The sequence below is a fragment of the Sebastes umbrosus genome, chromosome 1 (genome assembly GCF_015220745.1).
Source record: "Sebastes umbrosus isolate fSebUmb1 chromosome 1, fSebUmb1.pri, whole genome shotgun sequence".
NCBI lineage: Eukaryota > Metazoa > Chordata > Actinopteri > Perciformes > Sebastidae > Sebastes > Sebastes umbrosus.
Genome location: NC_051269.1, coordinates 35,498,717 through 35,526,289, shown reverse-complemented (window position 1 = coordinate 35,526,289; position 27,573 = coordinate 35,498,717). Strand labels below are relative to the sequence as shown.

Below are 27,573 nucleotides of genomic sequence, written 5' to 3'. Positions count from 1 at the left end.
TCAAGTGTTCTGAGAGATAACTAGACTTCTGCACCTCCTCATGGCTCTGTTTTCAGGCTTTAAAAAAATCTAAAAAGTGACTGGAAACTATGGCCAATCACAGGTCATTTCAGAGAGAGAGCGTTCCTATTGGCTGTGCTACGACTGGTGGGTGGTGCTTGGTATTTCCTCAACAGATCTCAACATGGCTGCCGAGTCACAAACTTTCTCATTTTACAGCTAAACGGTACACTTCAAGATGTTTCTGAAAACGTTTGAGGAGAGAAATAGGCATTATAGTAACAGAATATTGATTCATATTTGATCAGCACTGCCTAGTTTGATCGTTTGATCGGAGTTCGCGAGTAATTGACAGCTGCTCAGAGACGACAGACTCCAGCTCAGCTCTGATTGGTTGCTTTCTTCATCCATTAGGAGCACCGGAGGACACAGAGGCAAATGATTTTTTTTTCAGATTACCTGTTTCATGTACTACTGTCAGGATATAGTGATTTATAAAAATAACTTTTTTAAATCGTATTTGTTCCAATCTCGCCTACTTCATCTTTAACCAAAAGCACCATGAAGATCATACTGAGTCAGACTTTTATTTTTGGCTTTAAACAAAAAGCCGTTTTCTAAGAAGAAAAAAAAAAAAAGGTTAGTATCCACCTCAGCTACAGTGTATTTCCGTGACATTTTGTGATCACTCGCTGAATGTCAAGACTCTTGCTGCAAGCCTGCTGAAAGCAAAATTCTTTCAGGGAATAAGTTCCTCCTCAATATGACTTCGGCTTCTTTCTCCTCGGCATAATTTGAATTTTGTAAAGCTTTTTGCTGTTCTCATGCATTAAAATTGAAATGCAGTTGCAAGAGTAGAAAAGATAACAATGATGGAGCTATTATTGGTCGCATTAATACTGCATGTCTTCATGGGTTTAGTGATGGCATGTTTTTACCTCCTGGAAATGTATGTGTCCCTGACCTAAAGGGAAAGCCAGGTACATGTTTTGTTTGCCTCTCTGGTGTTTTGATAGTGGGCCAAGTGCTTTGTCAGAAACGGTTGATTTGACCAAAAACTGTAAAGTGAAAGGAGACAGAACTTTGCTTATTGATTCTTTACTAATGCATTTCCAATTTCCACCTTGCAGTTTGTTTTTTTTCTATTTGTGTTCTATGGTATTAGTTCTACTGAGAAATCCTGTCTCTTCTGATTTGCAGGACGAATGAGACCTGTTCCTTAAATGTCTTTCTTGCCTTGTTTATCATCATCTCCATATATTAATAGAGAATATAGCTGTTTATCAGTGTCACCGCTCCGACTCTCTCTTGCCTCGGCGCCCCACTTCTCGTCACTTGGATGCACTCATGAGAAAGATCTTGAGTGCTTTTGTGTGTAGAGAAGTTTGCTGTGAATATTTATGCCATCTAGGGCCCAAGTCAGAGCACACAACTTTGTTTGTGCCACAGTGTGTCCTCACCGGTGTGTACAGCACATTGTGTGTCTATTGTCTTCTTTGTGTGTGTGTGTGTATTAAGAATAAGTAGAACAGTAGTCAGGTAGAACGTCTGTGTAGGATCGTCTCTGGAGTGCCGCTGATGATAATTACTGTAGAGAGAGCGTCTCAGGAGACTGCAGGCCAGCTGCCTGCCTTACTACCACGCTGCCAATCGCCACTTACTGTACTGCTTTCTTCTTGTAACACTCGGATTACTCCTTTCCTGTCAAGACCTCAGCAGCATCATGACTTAACTGTCTGTTAGCACTTAGCATTAAGCATGACTGCAGTGACTGAAATCATAATTGTGGTCACGATTAGTCTGAAGGGGAGGAGGAGTTTATTCTCTAAGAGGAATCTCTTTGTATGACGTATCTATTCCTAAAGAGGCAAATTGGTCGGTATTATAATTCTGTTTCTTACCAAAATGCTCAGTGGGAATCAGAGTTGACTTTTCTCCTTACATTTTATGCATGCATGCTTGTACCGTTGACTTTTTAACCAAAGAACCACAATTTTCCTTTTTTGTAAGTATTTTTTGGGCTTTTTCTGCCTTTAAGTGGAGGTAACACTTCATTTTACAGGTCTGCAAATTTAATGGTAATTAAGTGATAATTAGCAAGTAACCTATTTTAAATTTCTTTGGAATTACTGCCATATTAGCCCAATATTTACCTCATAATTTATCAAAAATTACTTCATTATAAACATAGTAATGTTTAATGTTAATGTTTAATGCAGAACTAGAGACTTTCTAACACAGTTGTTCATCATTTTTACTGAAGATTTTACTTCAGCTGCCCAGAAAATGACTTTTTCTTTTGGCACCCTGGAAGCCTCCTCGCACTTCACAACTTTATAGTACATTTATAACATTTCTGTACTTTAAATGATATTTTGAGGAGGATTTCTTTTAATTAGAGAACCGGAGTGTTGCATTGTTTTACAGGTTAAGATCCGTTTTTATAAATAACGAGAGGATCACTTACAGAATGTGTTCGCAGGTAAAGCAACAGATTGCCTCCTGTTTTCTTACTCGGTTGTTTACTTCTGGATGGAGTCGAGCCAGATGTGCCTGCATGCAGGTTGTGTTACAGCATTGCTTGACTTTGCCATGACAGATTTCACCAGCAGCAGTTGGTAGTTGGTAGTAATACCAAGCCTCACTTCATCGTTTTAATTATGCTGTATTCTTATTATCCCAGCAGTCAAGAATACCTGCACATGTCAAAAAAGTCAACAGGGAAGTAATAAACAATAGAAAGACTGACTTGCTGTTTCAATTCACTGCTCGTTAATAACTGCAATTTGGGCATCAGGCCATCACCGGAACATAATGAAGAATACAACATTCACACAGGGATTGTGATTCCCACACAGGTGAGGTCCAAAAAGTTCATTAATACAACGTCAGTCATCTGTCATCAATAATGGCAGCCAGGTAAAAATAAAAAAGTCTCAACATCATCCTTTGAGTCTCTAATATCAGTCAACAATTAAAACATTTACAATAAATTAACAAAATTACACATTATAATACATTACAATAACTTCATAATTTATCACTTGTGTATTATCATTATCGTTTTGTTTTTGCTTTGCAGCCAGTGATATGACCTGAACTCTCACAAACAAAAGAATTGAATGTGTCAGCCAAGTGCTATTTCATGCACTTTGAACATAGTGAAACAACAACAATTACATGCCTCTAATATGCTGACTAAAAATATTTTGATTCTGGAGTTATTATAGCATATTAAATATCATCAAGTGAAAGATTGCAATTTGTCACTGGTTAGATTTTTCTGCTGAATCCCCAGTGCATTCACAAAGCAGCTGCTAGCCTAGTGTGGCAAATTTGCTTTAGTTCGTTAGTCGGGGAGCTCAGTTGTCCACAATGTGGAAAATTGTCTTCAGCTTCAATACTCAATATGAATTAAAAACAAGAAACTTGGAAATATTATAAATATAACATTAAAACATGGTGATATTAACACACTTAGGGACTAATTATAAGTAAGGAGAGACTACAACATAGAGGGCTAGAGTTACTGTTTATTTCTATGCCAGTAATGTTACTAATTGATTTTGGCGCAGAGTCTCATGCATGTTTTTGGTGGCCTATCTGAAGGTAAAATCTCATTACAACATTATTCTTTGTATTTAATATATATTACTTGCTCAGCTGCTAATGGTTTCTCCATATCTATCCTATTATGTACTAATGTTTAACTTGAAGTGGTGGATTGGAGTTGAAGGCAACGAATAAACAAAAGTTTTGTGTCATAGCGTAAATCAGTGATTCTCAAAGTGGGGTCCGTGGCACTCTGTCAGGGGGTCCGCGAAATAATTTGCTATAAATTATAAAACAATTGTGCCGTATAATTAAAAAGTGCATATCTACAGATGGGAAACATTTGTACCAATAAAACAAACCTCCTGTGTCTATCACTCCTACCCACGTTAGCTTTGGGTCAATAGAAACTCTGATATGATTGTGACACACAGAAATAAATTCATTGTTTTTAAAGGACCAGTGTGTAACAATTAAGGGGGATCTGTTGGCAGAAATGGAATATAATAATAATAAGTATGTTTTCTTTAGTGTATAATCACCTGATAATAAGAATTGTGTTTTCGTTACCTTAGAATGAGCCGTTTATATCTACATAGGGAGCGGGTCCTCGTCACAGAGTCTGCCATGTTGCACCGCCATGTTTCTACAGTAGCCCAGAACGGACAAATCAAACACTGTTAACTTTTCCTGCTTGGGCTGGCGTCGATAACGTTACTCACTCAGTCGCCGCCGCTCTCTCTCTCTTGCTTCACCACTCACTTCCCACGTACACACACTCTACACAGTGGCTCTGCGTCAAATGGCTCTAGAGAGTGCTATTCATGTTTTTGCGTCAGCCACCGTAGCTCTCCAACACGCTTGGCACACTGGAGGGTAGTGGCTAAAAGGGAACCAGAAAACTGGGGAATCTCTCGCAAGATTGTTAAGGCTAGGCATTAACCTGTCGTCTGGCAGCAAGTCTTGCAAGAGTTTTTGCAGATCTCAGATCAGATTTTGCGATTTGCCGGCTCCCTTCCAGACAAGACCACACAGGAGAAGCTTCAGTTGGTTGCAATCTCCTCACCTCACCACTAGATACCACCAGATCCTACGCACTGGACCTTTAAGTTGAAGCACTTACTGAAAGTCATCTTTAGACACATCATCTGGATTTATTAGGACTATGCCAGTCTTGCTACTGTTCATTTTCTGAAAGCTTTTAAGATCAATTACTTGTAATGTAAACTATAAATGCTGTCATGTTGAGTCCAGCACTTAGTAACTGTGTTTAGAAAAGTGTTATTTAAATAAAGTTTATGATTATCATTATTATCAGCATACATTAGCAACATTATAGGTAAGACATCAGCAGACAGTGGTAAAGTAACGGATGACTTGTTCCATTCATGCTGCATATGAAGGTAAATTGTTGTTAGACTGCTAGAAGAGCTCCTCTTTGATAAAAATTGTCTATGGGGTCTGGTATGTACTGAAAAGTGCTCTAGGTGCCTTCCATTCTTTGGTGTTTTGCCCAAGGTAACTGCCAGCGCCTGGAGGGACACCTCCAGCCCCACTTGACTTCTCCAGCAGTAAGCAGCAGCTGTTATTTTGGGAAGTCTGCGTAGCTCTTTTCCCTCCTCATCCTCACTCCCCCTGTTCTGGGTGACAGGGGAGACAGTTTAATTGATATGTACTGGTTTGTCCTAGTTGGCTGGTTTGAGAATGCTAATTGCAGATTTACATGATTGCTGCATCTTTCTCTACAAAGGTGTGCCCTCATTTTGGCACAAATTGTGATTTGAGACTTTTCATGTCCTTTTTAGACTATGGTAGTTGCTTTCAGGTCACATTATCGTCATTCACCAATGGTTTTAGGATATTTTCTCTTTCTTTTTAAGTCTGTGTACAACACTGTTCCTCTATCTAAGAGGCAGTGAATGTTTTCTCAACCTTACTAGGACTTTTCTGTATTGGCTAACATGGTTTCACTTCTGTTTACATTGGAACTTCCTATGATCAAATGTGCCAGGATTACCAAACAGTTGGACTTCTTTCATTTTAACTCTGTGGTTAGATCACATTAATATTTTCAAGCAATATTATAAATAATTGTTGGATACAATTAGGGATTGCATGGACTAGTGGTGCTGCAGCCGGCGGGGGGATTTATGCTGCTAATGTTATCTTGAAACTCTCTGTTAAAAAAAGTGAAGCCAAAAGTGACGATAATGTGTTGTCACTGATGGATTGTTGTCTCGAACACTGCACACTTTCACATTGCAAAAGCTTGTACCAGAATTGCTGATGTAACGTCCGTACTGAGCTTAGAATGCTGTTGTCCACAACATGCCAACATTTGATCGCAGTGCCAGCTTGACCATATTTTGATGTTTTTTGGGTCATTAAGTTCAAAATCTAATCCTAATGGTTAGTCCGTAGACTGTATATAAATAAAGATGGACGGCATGACTGCTCCCCAAAACTGAAGCCAAAACATCTGGATCGCCCCCTGGTGGCTGGCTGCAGTATAGGTCATAAAGCTCGCCCCCTCCATGTTAGCAGATGGGATATGGGCCAAAATAAAAAGTCAAAGTACACATCAAATGTGTTTTCCCAATGATGAATTCTTTCATTTTAGGAAGTTCTTATCACGCTAATGTATGTTCAAGTGTTCAGTTTGGTTTTAATTAGTTATTTGATGCTATAAAAAGAAGTCATGATTGGCAGCTTTGATTGACAGCTGCTCCGAGTGAAGTAATCACGGAGTCAGAGTAGTAACTTTAACTTTCCATAGCCGTCACCAGTCTGTGTGATAAAACATGTGTCAATTTGATCATAAATGTAGTTTAGAGATATTATGGCTAGTTGTTGTGTCTTTCTTGCCAAATAGCTACCGTGGTGCTAACATATCAGCTAGGTGGCTCACGCTAACAAGCTGCGGCCGTGCTCAGCTCGTGATTGGCTCGGGCGGGTGTGTGGGCGGGACCTCCGGGCTCCAGCCCCCTGATCACTACTGGGCAGATTCTGGCTCCAAATGACGTCAAAATTTCAAGATGGCGGCTGCTGTGTCCTGGATATTTTGGCTTCCCTTTTGTACAGTGGGAGGAAGTGGAGACGTGTCGTCCATCTATATATACAGTCTGCCGGTTAGACCTGTCAGTTAATATGTCTCGGTGTGATCTAATGATACTTCCTGTTTAAAGTAGGTGTAACCTTGTCCTGTGACAGGCTCTCATCTGCCATTTTCTTTTGTCAAATGTACACCAAAAGATAGACATAGATAGATAGACATGCACCCAGGCAGCAGAGCTGATCCTCCCTAGGCAAGCAGTTTGAATGGCAAGGGAAGTGGGTGTTTTAAGAGACGAGGCCCTGCAGGTACCTGACAGCAGTCAAATGAGTCCACAAAACAGAGGAAACGTGTTCTGCAGCTTGGCTTGTTAAGGCTGTGTGGATATGTTCCGCTAAAGTGGACATGCAGGAGTGAGCGACAGGCAGAAAGATAGAGGATAGTACTTAAAGTCACACACGCACACGCACACGCACACGCACACACACAACAGGTTTTGCTCAACAACAGACAGACAGACCGACACAGACAAATCAATTATGTCCAAATCTATTTTCGTTTTTACCAAATTCTGTTCTCGTTTCTTAATTTTTTTCAGATGTATTCTTTCGTTATTTATACTGCTACTGTATGCAGATCTTTATGCAATTCTGCAGTTGATTTCTCGCCCTGCCTTTGAACCCTTCAAGACCCCTGCGAGAGAGTCACATCAATATTGGCGGCTGTAGAGAGCTCTGGGTAATAGCCTTTAAAGCATAGCTCTGCATGCAATGCACACATACAAACCGCAATAACTGAAACATATGAATAGTATGGTATTGCAGACGAGACTGCAGATGTGACCCGTACATGCCCCTCATTACTGTATTCAGTTATGCGAGAGAAGAGGCCAATATGGATCAACATGTACTGTTCTTCTCGAAAACAACCCATTTTGGCTCTAATGAAGTCTCCCGACAGGCTCTCCGGAGAGTTGGAATGGAGAAAGCATGCTAATACAGTGTGCTGTGGCACAGAGAGAGATGGTTTTGGCATGAATTTTGAATCACTAGTCGTGCAGTTTTGTTTTCAGTTGAGGGCCATTGATCATTGTGCTTAGCTCTAGATTGAATAAAGATTTGGCTCGGCTGTGCCCTAATAGAGTGGCCATGTCAAGCTCATTAGCCTTTAATCACTAATAAGCATTGAGCCTAAGGGTTAGTCAGGGTTACATTTCACTCCCCCCATCATTTAATGGTTGAGAGATGTTGAACAAATACACTCCAGTCCAACCCCCCCCACCCCACACCCTTTTGTTCCTATTATTTCCCCCTCATGAATGATGGAGTGACGGCTTTAAAGGCACAGTGTAGCCTTGTCATGTCCCATTCATCACTGGATCAAATCTCAGCCTAAAAACGCACTCACATTATACATTATGTACACATGCACACACATCAAGCACAAAAACATCTTGGTTGTCACAGTTTCTGTTTTTTGGTTCCTGCTGTATTTGCTTGATCAGCTCCTCTGTATTCGTTGCTCTTGAATCCATCCTTCTTTCTTTTTTCATTGTTTCTGCAGTGGTTTTAAAGTCTGCAAGTGTTTCTCATGCACACATGCAAACATTTTTGAGGTCATTTTGTGGTATCTGAATATTGAATGAATTATTATGCATGAGAACAAAATTTTTTCTTTTTCCTTTTACTTTATAAGCCTTAAAAATATAATGCACAACAAAAAAATTCCACATTTTTGAATGTGTAAACAGCAAAAAAACAATCTCAACCAATATCTGCCACGATTCTTTACGAATCAGTCTAATTGAAAATACAGTATCACGAAACATAATATTGCGATACTTGTGTATCTATGTTTTCTTACACCATTACTTCAGTTATCTCTCGAACAACTCTGAAATATTATTAATTACATTTTTTCTCAGAGCGACTTTGTGTCCCACAACACCCACTGTTGTCCAACTGTCGAAGTGGACGTAGTCACCGTGACGTCACCCATTGGTTTGTGGACTGCCGTTTTGAAGCCTTGAATTCGGCATTTTGGCCATCACTCTTGTTTTTTTGCTACCAGAAGTGACACGAGAGGGTGGAACTAAGTACAAGATGTTTTTAGGTGACCAAAATGTTATAATTAACTTTCATGAACTGAAAACACACTAAAAGGGTTAAAGTTGTAAGACAAAAATATGACAACTCCAAGACAACGCCGTGGTAGCGAACTGTTAATCCCAAGGTATTCACGCCCTAAAGCATAACCTGCTTTATGGTCTATTTGACTCTAAATGGGACCATAATTTACAAAATGAACATCATGCTGTATTGAAGAAGACTTGAAACTTTGCTAAGGTAATAAATCAAGTGAGAAGTAGGGTCATTTTCTCATAGACTTCTATAAAATCAAACTTATTTTTTGCAACCAGAGGAGTCGCCCCCTGCTGGCTGTTAGAAAGAATACAAGTTTAAGGCATTTCCTCATTGGCTTCTCTTTTCACACCCAGAGGATGCCCACTGCTTCAGACACTATTTTTGCTTGATTGTGAAAGTTCCTGACTTATGATTATTTTGTCAAACTACTATTTGTATTTTATTTCATAATACCATACTCTTAGATACTAATACTAAGATTATATAGCCTAAATATTCACTGTACCACTAGTTTCATCTTGTAACATTTGGTCATGTCGGTTTGTCCTTCTTTGTTGGCTCTTTCAAAACAATTTCACCAGACTGCCATAATTTTTCTCAGTGGGTTATGAAGGACGCAGATTCAATTTCAAGGTGTGGTGCGCTGCTTGACGCTTTTGCCATATATTTTAGGTTGTGTGTTTGTCCCCACAGCAATGTATTTTCCCCACTGTTAAGCACAAAACCCAGCTGGGGCCGTTGGGTACTTCTTTTAAAAACCAATGATTGTTGTCAAAAGCAGAATATCGACTGCGCAGACTTAAGCACAGTTGGTGTGATGGAACATTTGATTTTGCTGTATTGGTGTAGTATCGACAATGCATTACTTACAATGTTCTGGTAGTAGTACAACATACAGTTAAATAACACATTAACAGCATCGTCTGCATTATAATGTGAACATGTTGCCCCTTATGTTCATGCAGATGTCCTCAAATAACTAATGTCTTGTGAAGCTGAAACAGAGTTACTGTGGATAACAGGTTAAGTCAGTTTAACTTGACAGAATGTAGTGCACTCCTGATGTTATTATCATGTTAGTTTAATCTTCACTGGGAAAGGAAATACACACGCTGAAGTATCATTTACATGCTAAACCATTATTTCCCTCGCAGTCCTTGTTTTCCCTTTACTTTAATGGCCTTTCTCTCCTTAACGACTCCCTGAAGATTTCCCTGTGAAAACATTTGCATGCACGCACACACACACACACACACACACACACATGCACATAGCAGTGTGCGCTGCTGTGGAGGGATTGTAACTCTAATACAGCCTGTGTCTCTCCGTCACATTAAAAAGCCAATTTCCTTTTAATAGCAACAACAGCTGGAGCTGACACGGCCTGTGTCTGCTGATGGAGCAAACGGCTCCAGAGCTGTCCTGCAGCTTAGGCCCGGGCGTCTGCCTCATTACAGGAAGAGGAGAGAGAGAGAGAGATGGTCGGAGGGAAGAGAAGAAAGGATGTAGCCTTTGCATTCGTAGGCAGGTGTTGGACATGTTTTGGTGTTGCTGGAGAGATGTTGAGCTGAAGAGGAAATACTGTTAATATATTAGGCATGACGGAACACTCCGATCGGTACCTTTTATAGCACCGTGTTAACTATCTTTCACTTCCAAGACACACTTGCTCATTTTGCCCTTCTTCCTCCCCTCCAGTGCACCTGGTTGAGTCCCAGGAGATGGCTGAATCTGCAAGAGTACCAGAGCAAGAAGCTGATGCAAGAGAGTGGCGTGGCTGTCCAACGTTTCTATGTGGCTGACACAGCTTCGGAGGCCTTGGAGGCTGCAAAGAGGCTCAGTGAGTAGAGGCGACACACACACACACACACACACGCGCACACACAAAAGCCATACTGCTTATCTATATCCACTGGACCACAGAGGAAGGAGCAACCTGCCCTCTATTGATGGGTGTTGTTTGAAATGTTTTTTGTACTGGTGTCAATAAGAGTTAAGATACAGATAATAAAATCATACCTTTTATTGATACTTTGAGGAATATATTTTTCATTTTTCTTTTAATCCTTTTAGTTTATTTAACTCAATAAGCCAAACTTTTCAAACAGCAATGTTTAATATTGTATGAAAACAAGGCAAAATATTGTAAAATTGGCAAACTTATGACCTGAATCAGGAAATATCTGATAAAAGAATTAAGTAAACCAGACCCAGCAATGCACTCAATGCTAAATTTGGGTACTTCGCACTCAATGCAGTGTCAATTCTGTGAACACATTCGGGCCAGTCAGTGTGATAGACTGCATATAAGAAATGGACGTAGTCACCATGACATCACCCGTTGGTTTGTGGACTGCCTTTTCGAAGCCTCGAGTTCGGCATTTTGGCCATCTCGTTTTTCTGCAACCAGAAGTGACACGAGAGGGTGGAGCTAAGTACAACCGAACGCTGAATAAGACATTTTCAGGCAACCAAAAGGTTACAATTAACTTTCATGAACTGAAAACACATTGTGGAAGGGTTAAAGTTGTAAGACGAAAACACTGACAACTCCCAGACCGGACAACGCCGTGGTAGCGACCTGTCAGTCACAAGGTAACCACGCCCTAAAGCATACCCTGCTTTATGGTCTATTTGACTCTAAATGGGACCGTAATTTACTAAATGAACCAGCAACATGTGAAGCTTGTTGAAATAAATAGGAAATCATCTGTTCGTCCTTTAAAGGGATTTTCAACCAGCTCTGTGTCATCACAGTGTGTGCGCCTGGCCTCCCCCGGTGCCGCTATCCCTCGGAGCTCCCCGCCCATCCGCCAGCAAAAGCCTACCAGGTGATGCGAAATGACCCGTTGGACTTCTGCTGGCGGAAGGGTGGGAAGCTTCGGGCGCTGGCAACACGGAGGGAAGCCAAACACCGTTCAGCTGTGCATACGGTGATGACTAAGGGCTGCTTGAAAATCTGCAAAATATCCCTTTAAGCACGTGGCCACAACATTGCTTCACTGCACAAGTATTTTCATGTTGACGTGTGGATTTACACGTAAGATAATTCTTTATTACTTCAGTGCTGATAAGTTAGTTTCAGAGTTTTGTAAACTGTGATTTGGTTGTCATTACTGTGTAATTGTACCGCTGTACACTGTGAAACCTTAACAGTCCCATTTGTGCTGCATGGCTCTGCAGACCTGCTACAGGACGTGTGAATGACCGTGGTTAATCAGGGTTGAAGTTGTATCAAGTTTAATCTTGTCTTTGTGCTGTTTGTTTATGTGCGGGAGCCTGTGTTTTTCGAGCTTAGTGGTTGTGTCTGCTCAGTTTTTCATCACACATTCATCGGTGCTAATTTGTTTCAAAACCTCTCGTGTTCACTTTCTCACGTTTGGTATGTTCTTTTGTTTTGTTTTTCCTCTTTTTTTTAACGTATTTATTTTTAATCCTGTGTTACAATTTGGATTATTGCCCCTACACACTCACACAAAGCCATGCAAGGAAGTGACTGAAACTCTAACTTTATTCTTGTAACACAAATACATTATACTCTCATGAACAAAGATAGTTTAACACACATTTGTATGCACCCACATATAGCTTTCTCCTACCTTCCCTGTTCTACTTTCTTCCCACACACCACACTGCCCTAACACATACAGTGTATATATCCACCCTCAGCTTTATATTTTATTCAGCGTCCTCTCCAACTACAGCAGTGGCTTTCTGATAGTGCATCCAGGTTGGTTGTCAGCCAGCGAGGTGCCACTCTTGCTGCCTTTGGGCTCCAGTGCCTGGGGCGCTGCTTTCAGTGGCCCTGGTTACGATGCGGACAAAGATAAACTGAATAGGAGGAAGAGGACATATATTTTCATGACAGTACCTATATTGCCTGGTAGGGGAAGAAATGGAGAGACAGAAAGTTCAGGACGAAGGAGTTAGTAGGGAACAGACAACTTAATAAAACCCAGGCCAGACTCAAGATTTGATTTACTTATATCTCTGGATTTGTGGTGCTTTTTTTAGATGCTAACAGTCAGATAGCATTTGGATAGTTATGACTTATTTATGGGGCTTTTTGAAGTTTTGTTCTGGCAACTGAAAAGAGGTGCAAAATTGCATGTTTGGGTTATTATAAAACATATTTTAGGACGTTTCTGTGTTGAACTGCAAACTACTGTATGTGCAGAAGGGAAAGGTACTTTATCCAAATGGAGGCTGGAAGTGATTTATCATTGCGAATTGTCCACTGCAGTAGAGGTAATTGCATGACTGCAGTTCAGAAATGCTTTTTATTGGTTTCTTCAACCAATATTTCAAGCTCAGTAGCAGAGAACTTTCTTTTGCACCCAATTACTTTTCCAGAAATTATCAAGACTCGTGTTAAATAGCAAAGCATCCGTTCTTAATTAGCAGCAGTGCATAAATGAACTTGACTGTGACCACACATCATGAGTGTTAGTAAATTCACAGCTAAATTGAAAACATGCGCCAACGCAAAATTTTTGCAGCTCTGGCAGTAATTTTGGGTTGGCTTAGTGAATCAAGCCCTCTATTCCCACAGCGTACTTCAGAGCTGCTTTATCTCGTCTCCGTTTATGCACTAAGCTTTGGTCAATGTCCTAGTACATATGTGTGTGTGTTTCTCACACTTCCTGTGACTATTGCTGGCTCACTATGAAAGCATGCAAGCGAGCATCTACTGACGCTTCATTTCGTCTGATACACACTGTGTCTTTTCATGCGCTCACATGAATGTGTACGGTTCGCTCGTGGGCGATGTTAGGTCGTACATGAATGTGACGGAGAATGAGAAAAAAGGGGGAGATCAGTGACCTCTTTAGTTAAGATCTGTTGGGCTGAAATGCAAACTGAGACTGTCGAGCTCTGACCCGGGGTGAGGGGGGAGGCGGGGTATGAAGCCAGCCCTGGACGCAGCTCTGTTTCATGGCTTCCCACTGTAGAGGACACGGGATACGGCTTTGTACAGGGGATATGGAGGGTTGGAGTATCTGAGCTGACCAGGAGCGACTCAAATGGATTTCTGTGTGCTGCTGATATCCCGCTGGTTTCCCGCATACACAATAGAATAAATCAGTCAAGCATGGAAGCACAGACGCAGATGAATGACATGCGTAGGGTGAGCTTGCGTATATGAAACACACACACACTCATACACACACACACACACACACATGCACACCAACCAGTATTCTCCTCTCCGCTACACTCACTTAACCATGAAGTGGTTAAGTTGACAGTTCAATTGCAGCTATGCTATATAGGAACTCCTCTCACTCCTCTCGTGTGCTATAGAGTGGTCCAACTCTCCTAAAGTGGACACAGATTGATTTGTTCTATTACCGCTGAGGACAAATAGCTTAAAATCTTTCTCCTTCTCTATCAAAACATTAAAAAAATATCCGACATGGACCATTGATTCCCTTTAACTTGAATGACAACTCAGGGGAGAGTTTACATTGTGGCAGATGGGCGACTCGCAACCAGCTAATGGCTCATGGAAAGCAGGGCCCCATACTGGGTGAGCCGTGCTGGGAGTTATCAGGAAGTCCAAAGTTTTTGTAATGTGCGCTCCACTGGGATATCGAGAGAATGGCATCTCTAACTCTTGAAGTCTGTCCAAAACCAATGACCCAGATCCACTAGTCTCATCCTCAAGCTTTTAATTTTTGTGTTTTGTGTTTGTGACAGCCCAAGGACCAAGCTGTAGTTTTGAAAACTAAACTTTTGGACCTTGAAGTTACAGAACATAACTTTAAAGAGATAGTTCGGGTGTTTTGAAGAGGCGTTGTATGAGGTACTTATCCATAGTCAGTGTATTACCTACTGTAGTAGAATTAATTGTCCCCTTGGGGATAAATAAAGTTGTCTGAACTGAACTGAACTGAACTGAGTAGATAACGGTCAGCACGCCTCCAGTTTGGAGAAACAGACAGGAGGTACCACACGAGACCAAAGCAATGTACTGCTGTGGACGGGGCCGACAGCGAAATGTATTTTAACCACCTAAAAGAAAGGCTCACCTAAAAAAAATCAATATCCGTTTAAGTGTACACTATACAGTATTTAGAACATTTTCACCACTTTACCTTGCCATGAGACAGCTATACAGTCTACTGAAGGGAACTGAAGCCGTTAGTTTGGATTCACCAAAGTCACATAATAGCACAAACAAACTAACTGATAGAGGCAGCGGTAGACCAGTCACTCTGTTCTGCAAGGTTAAATTACAGGTTTTTTTCAATGCAGTCTGGTAGCCTTGGTAAAAAGCATAAATGGATACAACGGCTTCAGTTCCCTGTCACAAAGGGCTGTCTGACGGCGAGGTAAAGCATTGAAGATATTCTAAATATAATGTACACTTAAACTGCTATTGATTTTTTTAGGTGAGCCTTTCTTTTAGGTGGCTAAAATACGTTTTTCTGCCGGCCCCTTCCACAGCAGCACATTGCTTTGCTTCCATGCGGTAACTCCTGTCTGCTTCTCCAAACTGTAGGTAATACACTGACTATGGATAAGTACCTCATTCAACCCCACTTCAAAACACCCCAACTATCCCTTTAATATCTACATGTTTTGATTGAACATGTTAAATATTCTGTTGTCACATTTGTGGATATTCACCGTCTCTCAACAGATTCTTAGGCATTCAGGTATCTAGTTCTTTTGTCTGGTTATAGAGCTAAGACAGTTTATGCTTCCAAAAAATGTGCTATGCTCTTCAGCAGTAAATGGGGAAAGTACAAGTAAATGTCTCTCTGGCAGAATCAATAATGGATGTTTGTAATGCGATGCTACTATGGCATGCTGTAGTGAACTTTCAGCAGCACTTCTATTTCCGTGCTTCCTAAAATGTGACCTTAGAGAGGTCAGAAAAATTAAGCTTCAAACGTTTGTGGTAGTAACCCAACGCTCGGCTCATTAAAAATACATACGATCAAGTATCTTTTGTTAGAGTATTTCACTCAGTGCTTCACCCGGCTCATGAAACAACCAAGGACATGAGTAAGAAGGCATTTAAAGGGGAACTGCACCCATTTTCAAAAATCATACATGCTATTCCTATGGTCTAAGACATTCCAAATAAACATGAACAACTCTCTTCCAAATCCCCACACTAGTGCTAAAACTCAAATTAGTGATGTCATAGGGTATAAAGCGTGGAACTGCTCCATAGACAATGAAAAGTGAGAGATGTTCTAGATGATACTGAGAGCACCCAGAGGAATGATCTGAAACATTTTCTGTTTCCCAACTGAGAACACTACAGTAGAATAAAGCTTATTTGGGTATAAAAAAGAAAACAAACATTATATGGGTCCACAAAATCATCGTGTATGGAGCAGCTCCAGACTTTATACACTAGGACATCACACGTTTGAGACTTACTTCTCTGGTTTCTAGCTTTGAGAGAGAGAGTAGCTCATGTTCATAAATATTGATTGAACTTTCCAAGGCCGTGGAAATAACATATTAGAATACTTCATTTGGTTGATGTTCCCCTTAAAGTAAAAGAGTACCTCAGATTACACACTTACTATAAAAAAAAAAAAAAAAATGTTATCAGATGGACAGATAAAAAATGTAGTAAACGTTTAAGTAAAGACACATCGTCAATCTATCTTAATGAGAAAACAAACATTAGGCCATCTCTGGAGCAATACACGCACATCTCATGATGCAAGTACCTACCTTGAGTAGGCTTGCCGCGGTAGTCGGTGTTACGTGGTGTTCGGGCACACACACCGATTACATTACTTGCCCACCGCTGTCGTTTTGCTTTTGTTACAGAAATAAAAAGCCCTTTAGTTTATTTTTGTGTATCAGCGCGCACATTCATCAAGTAAAAAAAACTATAATTTGTTAGACACTAAGCCTGTTATCAATACATAGTCGGACGATGGACGCTACAATTATAAACTGAAAGTGAAAGTGTCTGCTCTGTACACAGAGTAGCAGGAGTCAAGCTTTGTTTATACTCGTGCGAGACACCGTGGCGCAGGCCTCCGTAGATGGCGCGCGCACTAACAGAATGTACGAGGCGTTTATGCTCAGCTAATTGTTCGTTGCAATATGCTACGAAATGCCAGGGGGCGTACAAACAAAATAGTCCGTGGATAAGCAAGGAGTCAACAAGTGGTACTGAAAATGAAAGTAGGCTGCCTGACAACAATAGTAAACACTAAACTCCGACGTACCACCAAACATTGCATTTGTGTAGGCTACTGTAATTATTACTATTGCTTCCAAGTCTAATTTACTTTCCGTCTCTCGGTGCTTCCCCTCGGCTCGCCACTCTTTCCATGAGACCTTTTTTTATCTTTTACAAAACGATCTCTTATATTCTTTCACAGCCTGCGGCAAAAAGCCTCTTCTTTCTTTAGTGTGTTGCCTACTTCTTTCCAAGAGTTTAATGACATTTGTCTGTCCCTGTGGTCTCCCAGTGAACAGTTGTATAGATGTCTGTACAGGTAAAACTGCTCGGCAGTCGGTCTTCCCTCCATGTTGAAATGAAAAGCGCATCGGGTGCAGTCGGCTCATAGTTACAAAAATGCAGAGGTGCACGACAGAGCACCGCGACAACTTCTTATATATATGCATATGGAATTAATACCAATGCTATAAGGGCACCATAACGTTAATGAGGCACTTTGTAAACTTTTGGAATGAAGCCGCGCGGAGGAGGGAGCGGTCACAGCCGGTGTGCGCGGTGCAACAGCGCTAGGTAGAAACCTGCAGCCCCGCAGCGAAAGCGACCGGAGAGGCCAGACACACAGCCATCCAACATTAAAGATCAAAGTAGACGCTCTACAGTTATGGAACGTCATTCTTTCTTCTAAAATGTTCGCTGTAATTGGTAACTAGTTTATTAACCAGTGGGAAAATGTCCTCACCGTGGCATCCCTAACCTTGAGGTGTGCAGCAGGGTGATACTGGTTGGGAAATGGAGCAAGAACTTCTTCCAGTAAATCACCTGAAAGAGTTTTGTGACACTTGATGCATCACTAGTACTTGTTGACACTATTAAATAACCCCATATTTGAAAAAAAACTTGTCGGATTTGAAAGAGTTTGTCTCCTTCGGCAGTTCCCCTTCTGCATTGCCTAAACATGTTATCGATAACGGTATATAGCTCCAGTCAATGCAAGACTGACTTGCCTTTCATTTTGCAGTGATGTGAGCACACTCATATATATATACACACACACACACACACACATATACGCAGGTTTCTCCCAAAGACCTGGGTGCTATCTAGCAGTTTTGAGATATCAAAGCAAGTCCAGTAATGAATATAGATTTCGTCTTTGCTTTCGAAGCGCATATGCACGGCCATGCACACAGATATACACATACCTGTGCCCCGCTACAGCCAAAGAGAATGTGATTATGCAGTCCACTTTGTGTGTCGCCACCCGCTTGACAGATGCATCTGTTGAGCAAATCTTGATGGATTTTCAGTCTGAATTTTAAATCAAAACCACATTTTCTCTCCCCTTTCCTTGCTGCGAGAGCCCTTCATGTCTGTCAAGCCTCCTGCCTCCCCCAGCAATCATTCATTGACAAAGCGGCGATGGAAGAAAACATTGCCTCGGATTCTTATCTTCACCGCATGTTGAGCCCGTGTGATGAATGGGAGCAACATGTACTCGTGTATGTGTACACCTCATATCAGATGAGTTCGGAATATGTTGTCTTTCTCTACCGTTGTCATCTTCCTAACTTTCCTTTTGACAAATTGTGTTACATTTTCTGTATCTTTTCTGCTTCTTCTTCTTCTCTCCATCTTCTGTTCAGTTTTAAAAGTTACCTTAATTTCTCTCGCTCCTCGTTCACCTCAGTCTACCTCTGCTTCTGTTTTTCGCTTTGTGCTTAGCGCAGCCTCCCTGCCAGAATGACGATTAACAGAGGTGGGAAGCATTTTAATTTATTTCACTCTGCTATGAATATTCAGTGTAAACAGAGCAGTTTTTATGCATGGCTGTCAAATCTCATGTGTGCTTATTAGAGGGATAGTTAGTTTGATATGTTGCCTTACTGAATAATAGCGAGCTACCTTGACATAAGCCATTGATGAAGCAGGTGTGTGTGTGCAGGCGTGCAGATTTGGTTATGCTTGTGTTTTTGTATGAGGGAGAGGAGGAAAGAAAGATCTATAGGATCCACTCATCTGACAAATGCGTCTCCATCAGTTTCAATCTGCCACGCGTTGCTGTCTTTATGCTTGAAAGCACTCCAAATGTACTTGGCTGAGGTAAACACCAGTTCCTGCATTGAAAACATCAAACATGTTTTTGTCCGTGCTATATACGGTGCATATCGTGGTTTGTTTTTTCCAGAAAGGTTCCTTTTCTGGCTACTGGGGATCTTCAAGAGCCCTTAAAATCAAGTCAATGAGGCTTACACTGTGCCTCAGATGATGTGTAAATAAAAGTAGCTCAAGGCCAAGGACACTGTTGTTGTGTGTATCTTAAAGTGATTGTTTTCTGCTCATTTAGTTGTCTGCTCTCTGTGGCAGCTCAGACCCCTCCGTGCCTCTGGCCTGTGATCTGCAAATTGAGACGGATCTCATTGTAAACCGGGAGCTAGCGTCCTTCCACACAATACTGGCTTAACCTTTTCCACTCCCCTCCTCTTTTTCAAAGACCCATTTTTGTCTTTTTTTAAGGTGGGTACAGGGAGTCTTTAAGGAGAGATAGCAGGTCAACAGTAGATGCCACATAGAAGTGGTGTACGTCATCTCAAAGCTGGGAACCTGAGGATTAATTTGAGATGCAGCACTGTGTGTCAAGTTGAGCTAGTTATAAATCAGAAATATAAAAAGTAATAATTAATTAAACCGTGAAAGTGTATAAAAGCTTAGAACATTATGATTGAAGTATATGATGGCCATCCCCATGCTCTATTATGTCTGATAAGTTGCTGCAGCAATTTTTGGGTTGATATCATTTGTTACACAGATTTGGTGCTAAATTTAACACATTTTGACCACTCAAGAATTGATCAAAAAAAGATCAATAATCCTTCCAATATACCACATTAAGACTCCAAGACCTTGAGGAACACCGTAGAGAAAGCCATGCTGTGATTTGGTGTCAAAAACTTTTGACATTTGGAGATTTCTGCAAGAATTGCATTTTTCAGCAATTGTTTGGCGAGCACTTCTATTGTGTAAACTGCTCAGAAAGCCCCTTATTGTCAATCTAGCTAGGAAAGCCATCCATCCTCTGAATGCTCTAGGTCTCAGGTTTATGATTGTAAAGTTTCATGAGGCTGTGATTATCCTAGAGGTCACAACAGGTAATTTTATACAGTGTCAAGTCAAGTCAATTTTATTTGTATAGCCCAAAATCACAAATCATAAATTTGCCTCAGGGGGCTTTAGTGACGCCAAGTTTAAAATAATGGTCTCAATACAATATAATGCAATTTATGTAATTCCAAGACTGTTATGTCCCCAGTATGCAGAAATATTCATTCATTCATCATTCATTTTTAGAATAGGTGAAAAAAAATCTAAAACTGCATGTGATTATCATAAAGTGGGCATGTCTGTAAAGGGGAGACTCGTGGGTACCCATAGAACCCATTTTCATTTACATATCCTGAGATCAGAGGTAAAGGTACCCCTTTGAAAATTGCCATGCCTGTTTTTTTGGTTGGTACCAATGGATTCCTTACATTTTATAGTGTCATATGATTGTAGACTCTTCACTCTAGCTCTAAAACTGAGCCTGCCACAGCCTCTGAAAAAAGTAAAGTCAGCCAAGGGCGCCGGTGCGGAGTGGAAGATGTTAAAGTGTATTGTGCCATGTCCATTGTTAGTGTTAGTGTCCGTCTTCTCAGTGAGACATAAGCATTAAGTTAGTTTCAGACAGTGCATGAATTAAATGTAATGAGTATATTCCCATTCAGATGATTTGTCGATTACTGTATCTTGTATATTATGTTGGCCAAGCAGCTTCTGACACCATCACCAGGCTCGTCGCAACCACCCTAGTGTGTGGCGGTGTGGCAGGCTTTGGTGTTGTCCAATGTTGAATTCTGAATTCAGCAGAATTTAAAAAAAAACCACATAGGATCTTTGCATAAAAATAAATTATCAATATGTGTGCGCAGAAAGCGTGAGGAGATTGCAACAACCCAACCTGCAACAAAACGGCCGAGGAGTGTAGGCATGCACCAGCAGACCTAGAGTCGGGTGAGATAATTTGATCCCTCTCTTTATGGAGTCCAGTAGTTTGGGTTTCCCATTGTGCAATGAGGTGCAGAGGAGGCTCCCTGCACAGCAGCCTCTGCTGGATGGACTCCCAGACACATCTGCTGCGTTTCCCCGTCACTAACCGTGTGGAGAGACATGGGATATACCAGACACAGAGCCAAGGGCATGTTGGAAGGAGCCAGTGGCGTAGAGGGCCAGGGCAGCTGTAACTGGGAGGACAGACATGAAGTTTCCTGCCATAAAATCCTGACTAGTTCTGCTTCGGCGTGTAGGGGAAGGTAGAGGAACTGTTCATGACCGGTACTGTACCTGCACTTCAGTGTGCTGCAGTTGCAGTTCTCTTTTAACCTCTAAAGCCCGACGGACCCGGCACTGAGTTGAAACGGGTCGTGCCCTGTGGCGTTGTTACAAAAAAGTTGCGATGGAATATGATCTATTTTTAGAAGATATGCGTGCTATACCGTTTTGAAAACCTGAGGTCTTCAGCTTTCAGAATCTGCGAACCAACTGTATGTTGTCCAAACTATGTCTTATTACGAACTATTTTAACAATAGTCCAACAGAAATAAACTTTGTAAATATAAGAGCAAGTTGTGATCAAAAGATCCGCAATAATTTTCTCATAAGTCCACAATATCATGCTTGGTATCGTTTGATACATCGACACAGAGTCTGAAACGAAGCCGTCAAACTTCACATTTTACAGTCACGCTGACACAAATCTATGTTCTTGTCAAAATATTTCACCAAGGCAGAAATGTTTTACTTTTTAGTCACTTCGACACAAAAACATGGGAAACTAGGGTCCAGGGTGAAAAATACAGAAGTTACCCTTTAAGTCGCATAAGATACAGCATAACACCCATGCTCACACTTCATCACACTTATTTTGCTGGTGACATCAACGGTTCCGCCTTCTCTGGCAGGGTGCAAAAAAAACATTTACACCTCCGACTGGGCTTGGTGCTGGTTTATGAGATCATCTAGAGAGTACCATATGCTTCTTCGCTAACCCAACACACCGTCTAGCCTGTACCATCTGTCACAGAAACGCTCCTCCTCCATATGGGCATCAACACAAGCCCTTCTGAGGACTTCCTCATCCATGCGTAACGTTTGCATCTCACCCGAGTCCTCCCTCATACTCTCCCAGCTTGACTGGCCTGTGTGCCGGTGGAGATGCTGTGCTACGCTTTCTCAGTTTATTTAGTCACATCTGCGTTTGTTTAATGTGTTTTCATATTAGAGGACTGAGAGGACTTTGACCATCAGTATGGCAGCTGGAAGGCCCCACCTGTTTGTTGTGAGTGGTGATGCTGATGTCTACCACTATTTCAGGGTAGACTTATTTCTTTAATGAACCTGTGCTGTAGAGCTGTCACTTTTTATTAGAAACTGTAACTTCCATTCGAACATGGGAAAAATTAAAGCCGTTAGCTTGTCACGCAAGTGAGGGAGCGGAGATCATGCGAATGAACGGAACGTCAATTCTACAACGTGCTTTAGGATCAGGCTGCGTTCAAGTTAATCTAACCCATTCATTCAAACGTGATTAATAAAAGTGACAGCTCTAATGTGCTGTGGGATTTATGTGCCAATCAAACTTGTGTTTGGTTGCATTTTATTTATTTCTCTACCTTTTAATGTGCTCATACTCATTGACTTCCAGGAAGCGTGTTCTGTTCCTAAGATAAAATGATGGGAAATGCCTCTATACATGTGGTTGTTTATTTGGTTTTAAAGAAAACAAGTGCTAAATACACGTGAAAAGACTGAACTGTGTGGAGATAGACCGTGCTTAGGATGTGCTCAGGATTTTTTGAGCCTGCCTGAAACGGCCTGAAATCATAGCTCAATGACGCACCGGAGCCATCCTTAGCATAACCCCTTCCCTAACACTATAAAAGCACATAGCATCAGTGGTTCTCCCACTCAATCACAAGTTACAACACTTACTTACCTCAGCCTGCAGTTTGCTAGCAGTGGCGTACTGGCCATCTGGCATACTGGGACAAATTCCAGTGGGTTTCGAGCGAAATGACTCATTTCACTATCAGGATTTGATAGCTTCGCTCTGATAACATTTGGAAAGTCTAGGGGTCAAGGCACTCCTTTGAAAATGGACATGACAGTTTTTCCTTGCCAAAATTTAGCGCAAGTTTGGAGCGTTATTTAAGCTTCTTCCCGACAAGCTAGTATGACATGGTTGGTACCAATGGATTCCTTAGGTTTTTCTGGTTTCATATGATGCCTTGTATGATATCTGGAGCCCGTTACAACCTAAAAATTACAAGTTGCATTAATGCATTAAAGAAATTAATGTCGTTAAAACTAGGGCTGTGTATGGGCAAGAATCTGACGATACGATACATATCATGATACATGGCTTACAATTCAATATATTGCAATACTGTAAGCAAGGCGATGTATTGCGATTTTAAAAAAATCTTATTTTAGGAAAGTTGTCATAGTATAAAGAACACACACCAGCATATGCATAAAATCAGAGTCAAAAAGTTAACTTTTTTAATGCAATCACAATTTCCATTTATCACCCCGAGTTAAAATGAATTTGCGTTAATGCGTTATTATCACGTTAACGTTGACAGCCCTACTCATTTTATATACTTAGCGTTTTTATCTGTGGTGTGACGAACTCAGAACATATTTATTTTCGCTTTGCTTTACTTTAAGATGTGCAATGTAGAAGGACTTCACAAATCAAAGAGATTAGTGAGAGTAGTGATACGTTACTGTGGCACATTAGCATCACTCATGCTTCAGTTCCTCTTTTATGTAATTTTGTCCCAACACTTACTAGAGCCATTATCTGGATAATAGTGGCCCTAAATTGGGTGTTTTATTAAGGCTATTCCATGCTACATTGAGCAGTGAATTTGTGAGAAGCAATGCAGTGATATTTGTTTTCTCTCTCTGTGTGCATTTTCTTTGTATTCACTCAACTTTGGTTCCAATTTTTGCCTCCCTAGATTTGTTTGTATAACAGTGCTGTATAAGGCCTAGGTCCTTTGTCATCAAATTCTATTATGCTCAGCTCTCTGTGTGTAATACAAATCCTGTCTCGCCAATGACTAAGAAAATGTTTTAATAATGTGTTGAATGAAAAAAAAAGCTGTTCTATACACCTTGTGGACCCACGGGACCCGCTTCCTTTTCAACTAGAGACAGACAAATATACAGTATCTTGCTGTCAAACATGGTTAAAACGTGGAACATGGTCAGAGCTCTCCTCACTCCGCATCCCCTCCCTTCTCATTTCACAGTCCCCACTAGAGCCGCCTCGTGCACTTCAACACTTCAAGCGCCTTTTAAGACCACTTTCATCTTCCCCCTTCAGAAAATGAGGCAGAGTCTCTGGTGAAAAGCGCTGACAGTAGCAGTTAAAGCCGAGTAGAAGTTGGCTCAACCACGGCCCTTTCACTTCTGTCTTTGTCTGAAGTAGTGCGGGATAAGACAAACCTCTCAGAGCTTTGTGCGTTTGTGTGTGTGCGTATGTATGAACACCAGCTGGAACCCGTGTCCTCCTCTCGTTGGTCTACTGGACAGAGGCCACTGAGGCAGCTGCTCATCTATTGATCTTACAATGGCTTCTTGAGCTTCAAAAGATTATGCAGCCTCAGTCTTACGGGATATTGCTCTTGTATCATTGCCATCTTCATGCCACTTGCCATTTCATTTCCATCAGCAGGCGGTTAGAATTGCCACCTCCGCTGTTTCCAATGTAAACAAGACGGCAGCCAGGCTGTGTGATGGCAACAGTGGCGAGGAGAAAGAGGGTCTGTTTAATGATGTCCGTCTCAAACGGGTGAACTCATGAGCCAATGTGGGAGTAAATGGAAACATGAGGTCCAGTGGACATTTGTCGATTTATATAACTATGCGAGACAAAATAAGTTAGCTAGCTCTTTTTATAATGAGGTTACCTGCAACAGTCCCGGTAATAGTGTCAGAGCAAGATGAGAAAGTGCAACTTTATAAACAAAATGTACTTAAAAACAGAGAAAACTCTGTTGGCTCTGGTGGATATCTTGAGTCCAATTTTTTATTTGTTGAAAAATTTACGTTAAAGGGAGATTTATCAAGTATTTAATACTCCTATTAACATGGGAGTGGGCAAATATGCTGCTTTATGCAAATGTATGTATATATTTATTATCGGAAATCAATTAACAACACAAAACAATGACAAATATTGTCCAGAAACCCTCACAGGTACTGCATCTGGCATAAAAAAATATGCTCAAATCATAACATGGCAAGACTGGGGGAGACTCGTGGGTACCCATAGAACCCATTTTCATTTTCATTTCCATATCTTGAGGTCAGAAGTCAAGGGACCCCTTTGGAAATGGCCATGCCACTATATCCTCGCCAAAATGTAGCTTAATTTTGGAGCGTTGTTTAACCTCCTATAAGCTAGTATGACATGGTTGGCACCAATGGATTCCTTAGGTTTTCTAGTTTCAGTGCCAGTATCTTAACTCCAGCTTTAAAACTGAGCCCACTACAACCTCCGTGGAATCAATTGGGTTGATGCGGTAAAAAAATGAACGAATTTGCATTAACACGTTATTATGGTGTTAAATTTGACAGCCCTATATATGATGCATCATGCTGCGGCATATGTAGCTTAACCAGTGGCGGCTGGTGGATTTTTTTTTGGGTAGGGCCAATCAATTTCAACAAACATCCTAGTACGATTCAATGCAAAAAAAGGTATCAAAAACGCATTACTACTTTGCAGTTACATTTCTATCATTTATTCCAACACTGACATAAGGACATCTTATTCATACAATTCAATTCCCCTCATGACGGCAGCCCCGTCGTACGCCTGGGCAATAAGTTTGTCTGTTTGTCCGGATGGGAGTATGGTGCTCAGCCTCTCCATAAGCGCTGTAGCGATGGTGTCAGCGGTCGCGTTCTGGATGGTGATGTACTCGAAGAACCGCTCTTGTACATTACCGCTAGCATCTATGTAGCGTAGCACGAGCACCAGCTGGCAGTGGGTGGAAATGTCCATCGTCTCGTCCGCTTGAATGGCGATAAAATCCGCGTTTTTGACTTCCTCCAGAATGTAATCCCTTACAACCGACAGCATGCAGTCCAGCAGCTCGTTCTGTACCGTCTTCGACGTGCCTTTGAAAACGCTGGCTGTCTCGAGGTGCTCCTCCAGCACACTGTCGAGGGACGCTACAAAGTCCACAAGTCCCTTGAACACGCCGGGGTTGTCCGAGGAGTCAGTCTCGTCATGCCCACGCAAGGCTAACTCAAAAGCCCCGCAAAACTTGACACAATCAATTATTTTTGATAAAATGTGCCGGTTTTTATCCACCTCCTCATTGTGCTTCTTTACCGCAAGCCTGTGTCCTTCGTCCAGCTGCATTGCAATGTTCACTCTGCCTAGCATAGCTAGCTTCACGGAGTTATCTATGTGCATCCTGGTGTTCTCGTGTTTTCTTATTTTTTCAGACAAGTGTTTCATGTCTCTTACTCCCGTCTCTGCCCATGCTGAATCTGACCCTGTCGACTTAAAAAGCACGCATGGGAAGCAAAATACAGCATTAGCTTGACTGCATCCAGCTAGCCAGGCCTTCCTCGCGTACCAGTCTTTACAGAAGCTCCGCATGTGTGGCTTGCCTTGTACGCCGGTCTGTTGTTTTATGCTGAGTCCAGGAGGTTGATCTGGGCCCAGTTGTTTCACCAGGAGTTTCTCCGCCAAAGTCCTTCTCTCAAACGGGTCTTGGAGGAGAGATTTGATCGAGTTAGGGTTGAGTCTTGCAAGAGTAGCGCTCCTAGTGCTTGGCTGTTCCATTGTCAAGATCACGCGAGAACTGACATGAGCCCTGACGAGAACAGAGAGAGACACACGTGAACGTGAACGTGCGCCATGGGCCAAATCAGTTTGGCCCCCCCGGAAGTCTTTTTTACGGCGCTGATTGGATGAATTGTATGTCATTCATGCTTGTAATCATATATCTTTAATCAGTGATTGGCTGTACTGCTTATTAGACCCGCCTTCCTTGGGCCAAATCCATTTGGCCCCAGAAAGTGCATGTGAGCAGCTGAGAGGTTCACTAGCAGAGAGTTCAAGGAGGAAAGCAGATATTTGGCGCAGTTATCCTATTTTACAAATATTATGGGTATATTCCATAGGTCAAAAACACACATATTGACAATTTTTATAATTTTTATAATTTTTATAATTAATAATTTTATAATTTTTTTTTTTTTTTTTTTTTTTTTTTTTTGGTGGCTCAAGGTGGGTGGGGCCAGGCCCCGTGGCCCTCTATTGGCCGGCCGCCACTGAGCTTAACGCATAGTATACATGTATGCAGTTAAGGGAATTGTGACTGTCCAGGAGTTTTTAATGAGTACTTTTACTCAGCTGAAAAAAAAATTCTCCCAAGCAACAGCCTGCCAGCCAATTTCTTTAATATAACTTTAATAATGCCGGGGCGGAGGGTCATTGAGGTCGGGATATTGTTATCGCTCAACATTACGATTCTCACCATCCATTGTGACGGCTGTAAGATCACAGAAGATGAGCTCTCACTTGACAGGAGAAGTCA

General features: G+C 41.4%; 1 protein-coding gene across 1 annotated transcript in view; it reads left to right on the top strand.

Moving 5' to 3' along the window:
• Positions 1–27,573, top strand: part of suclg2 (succinate-CoA ligase GDP-forming subunit beta) — a 136,633-nt gene that overhangs the window by 19,993 nt on the left and 89,067 nt on the right. The window contains exon 2 of the mRNA XM_037774093.1: positions 10,447–10,588. Within this exon, the coding sequence (XP_037630021.1) occupies positions 10,447–10,588 (142 nt within the window). The remainder of the gene's footprint in view (positions 1–10,446; positions 10,589–27,573) is intronic.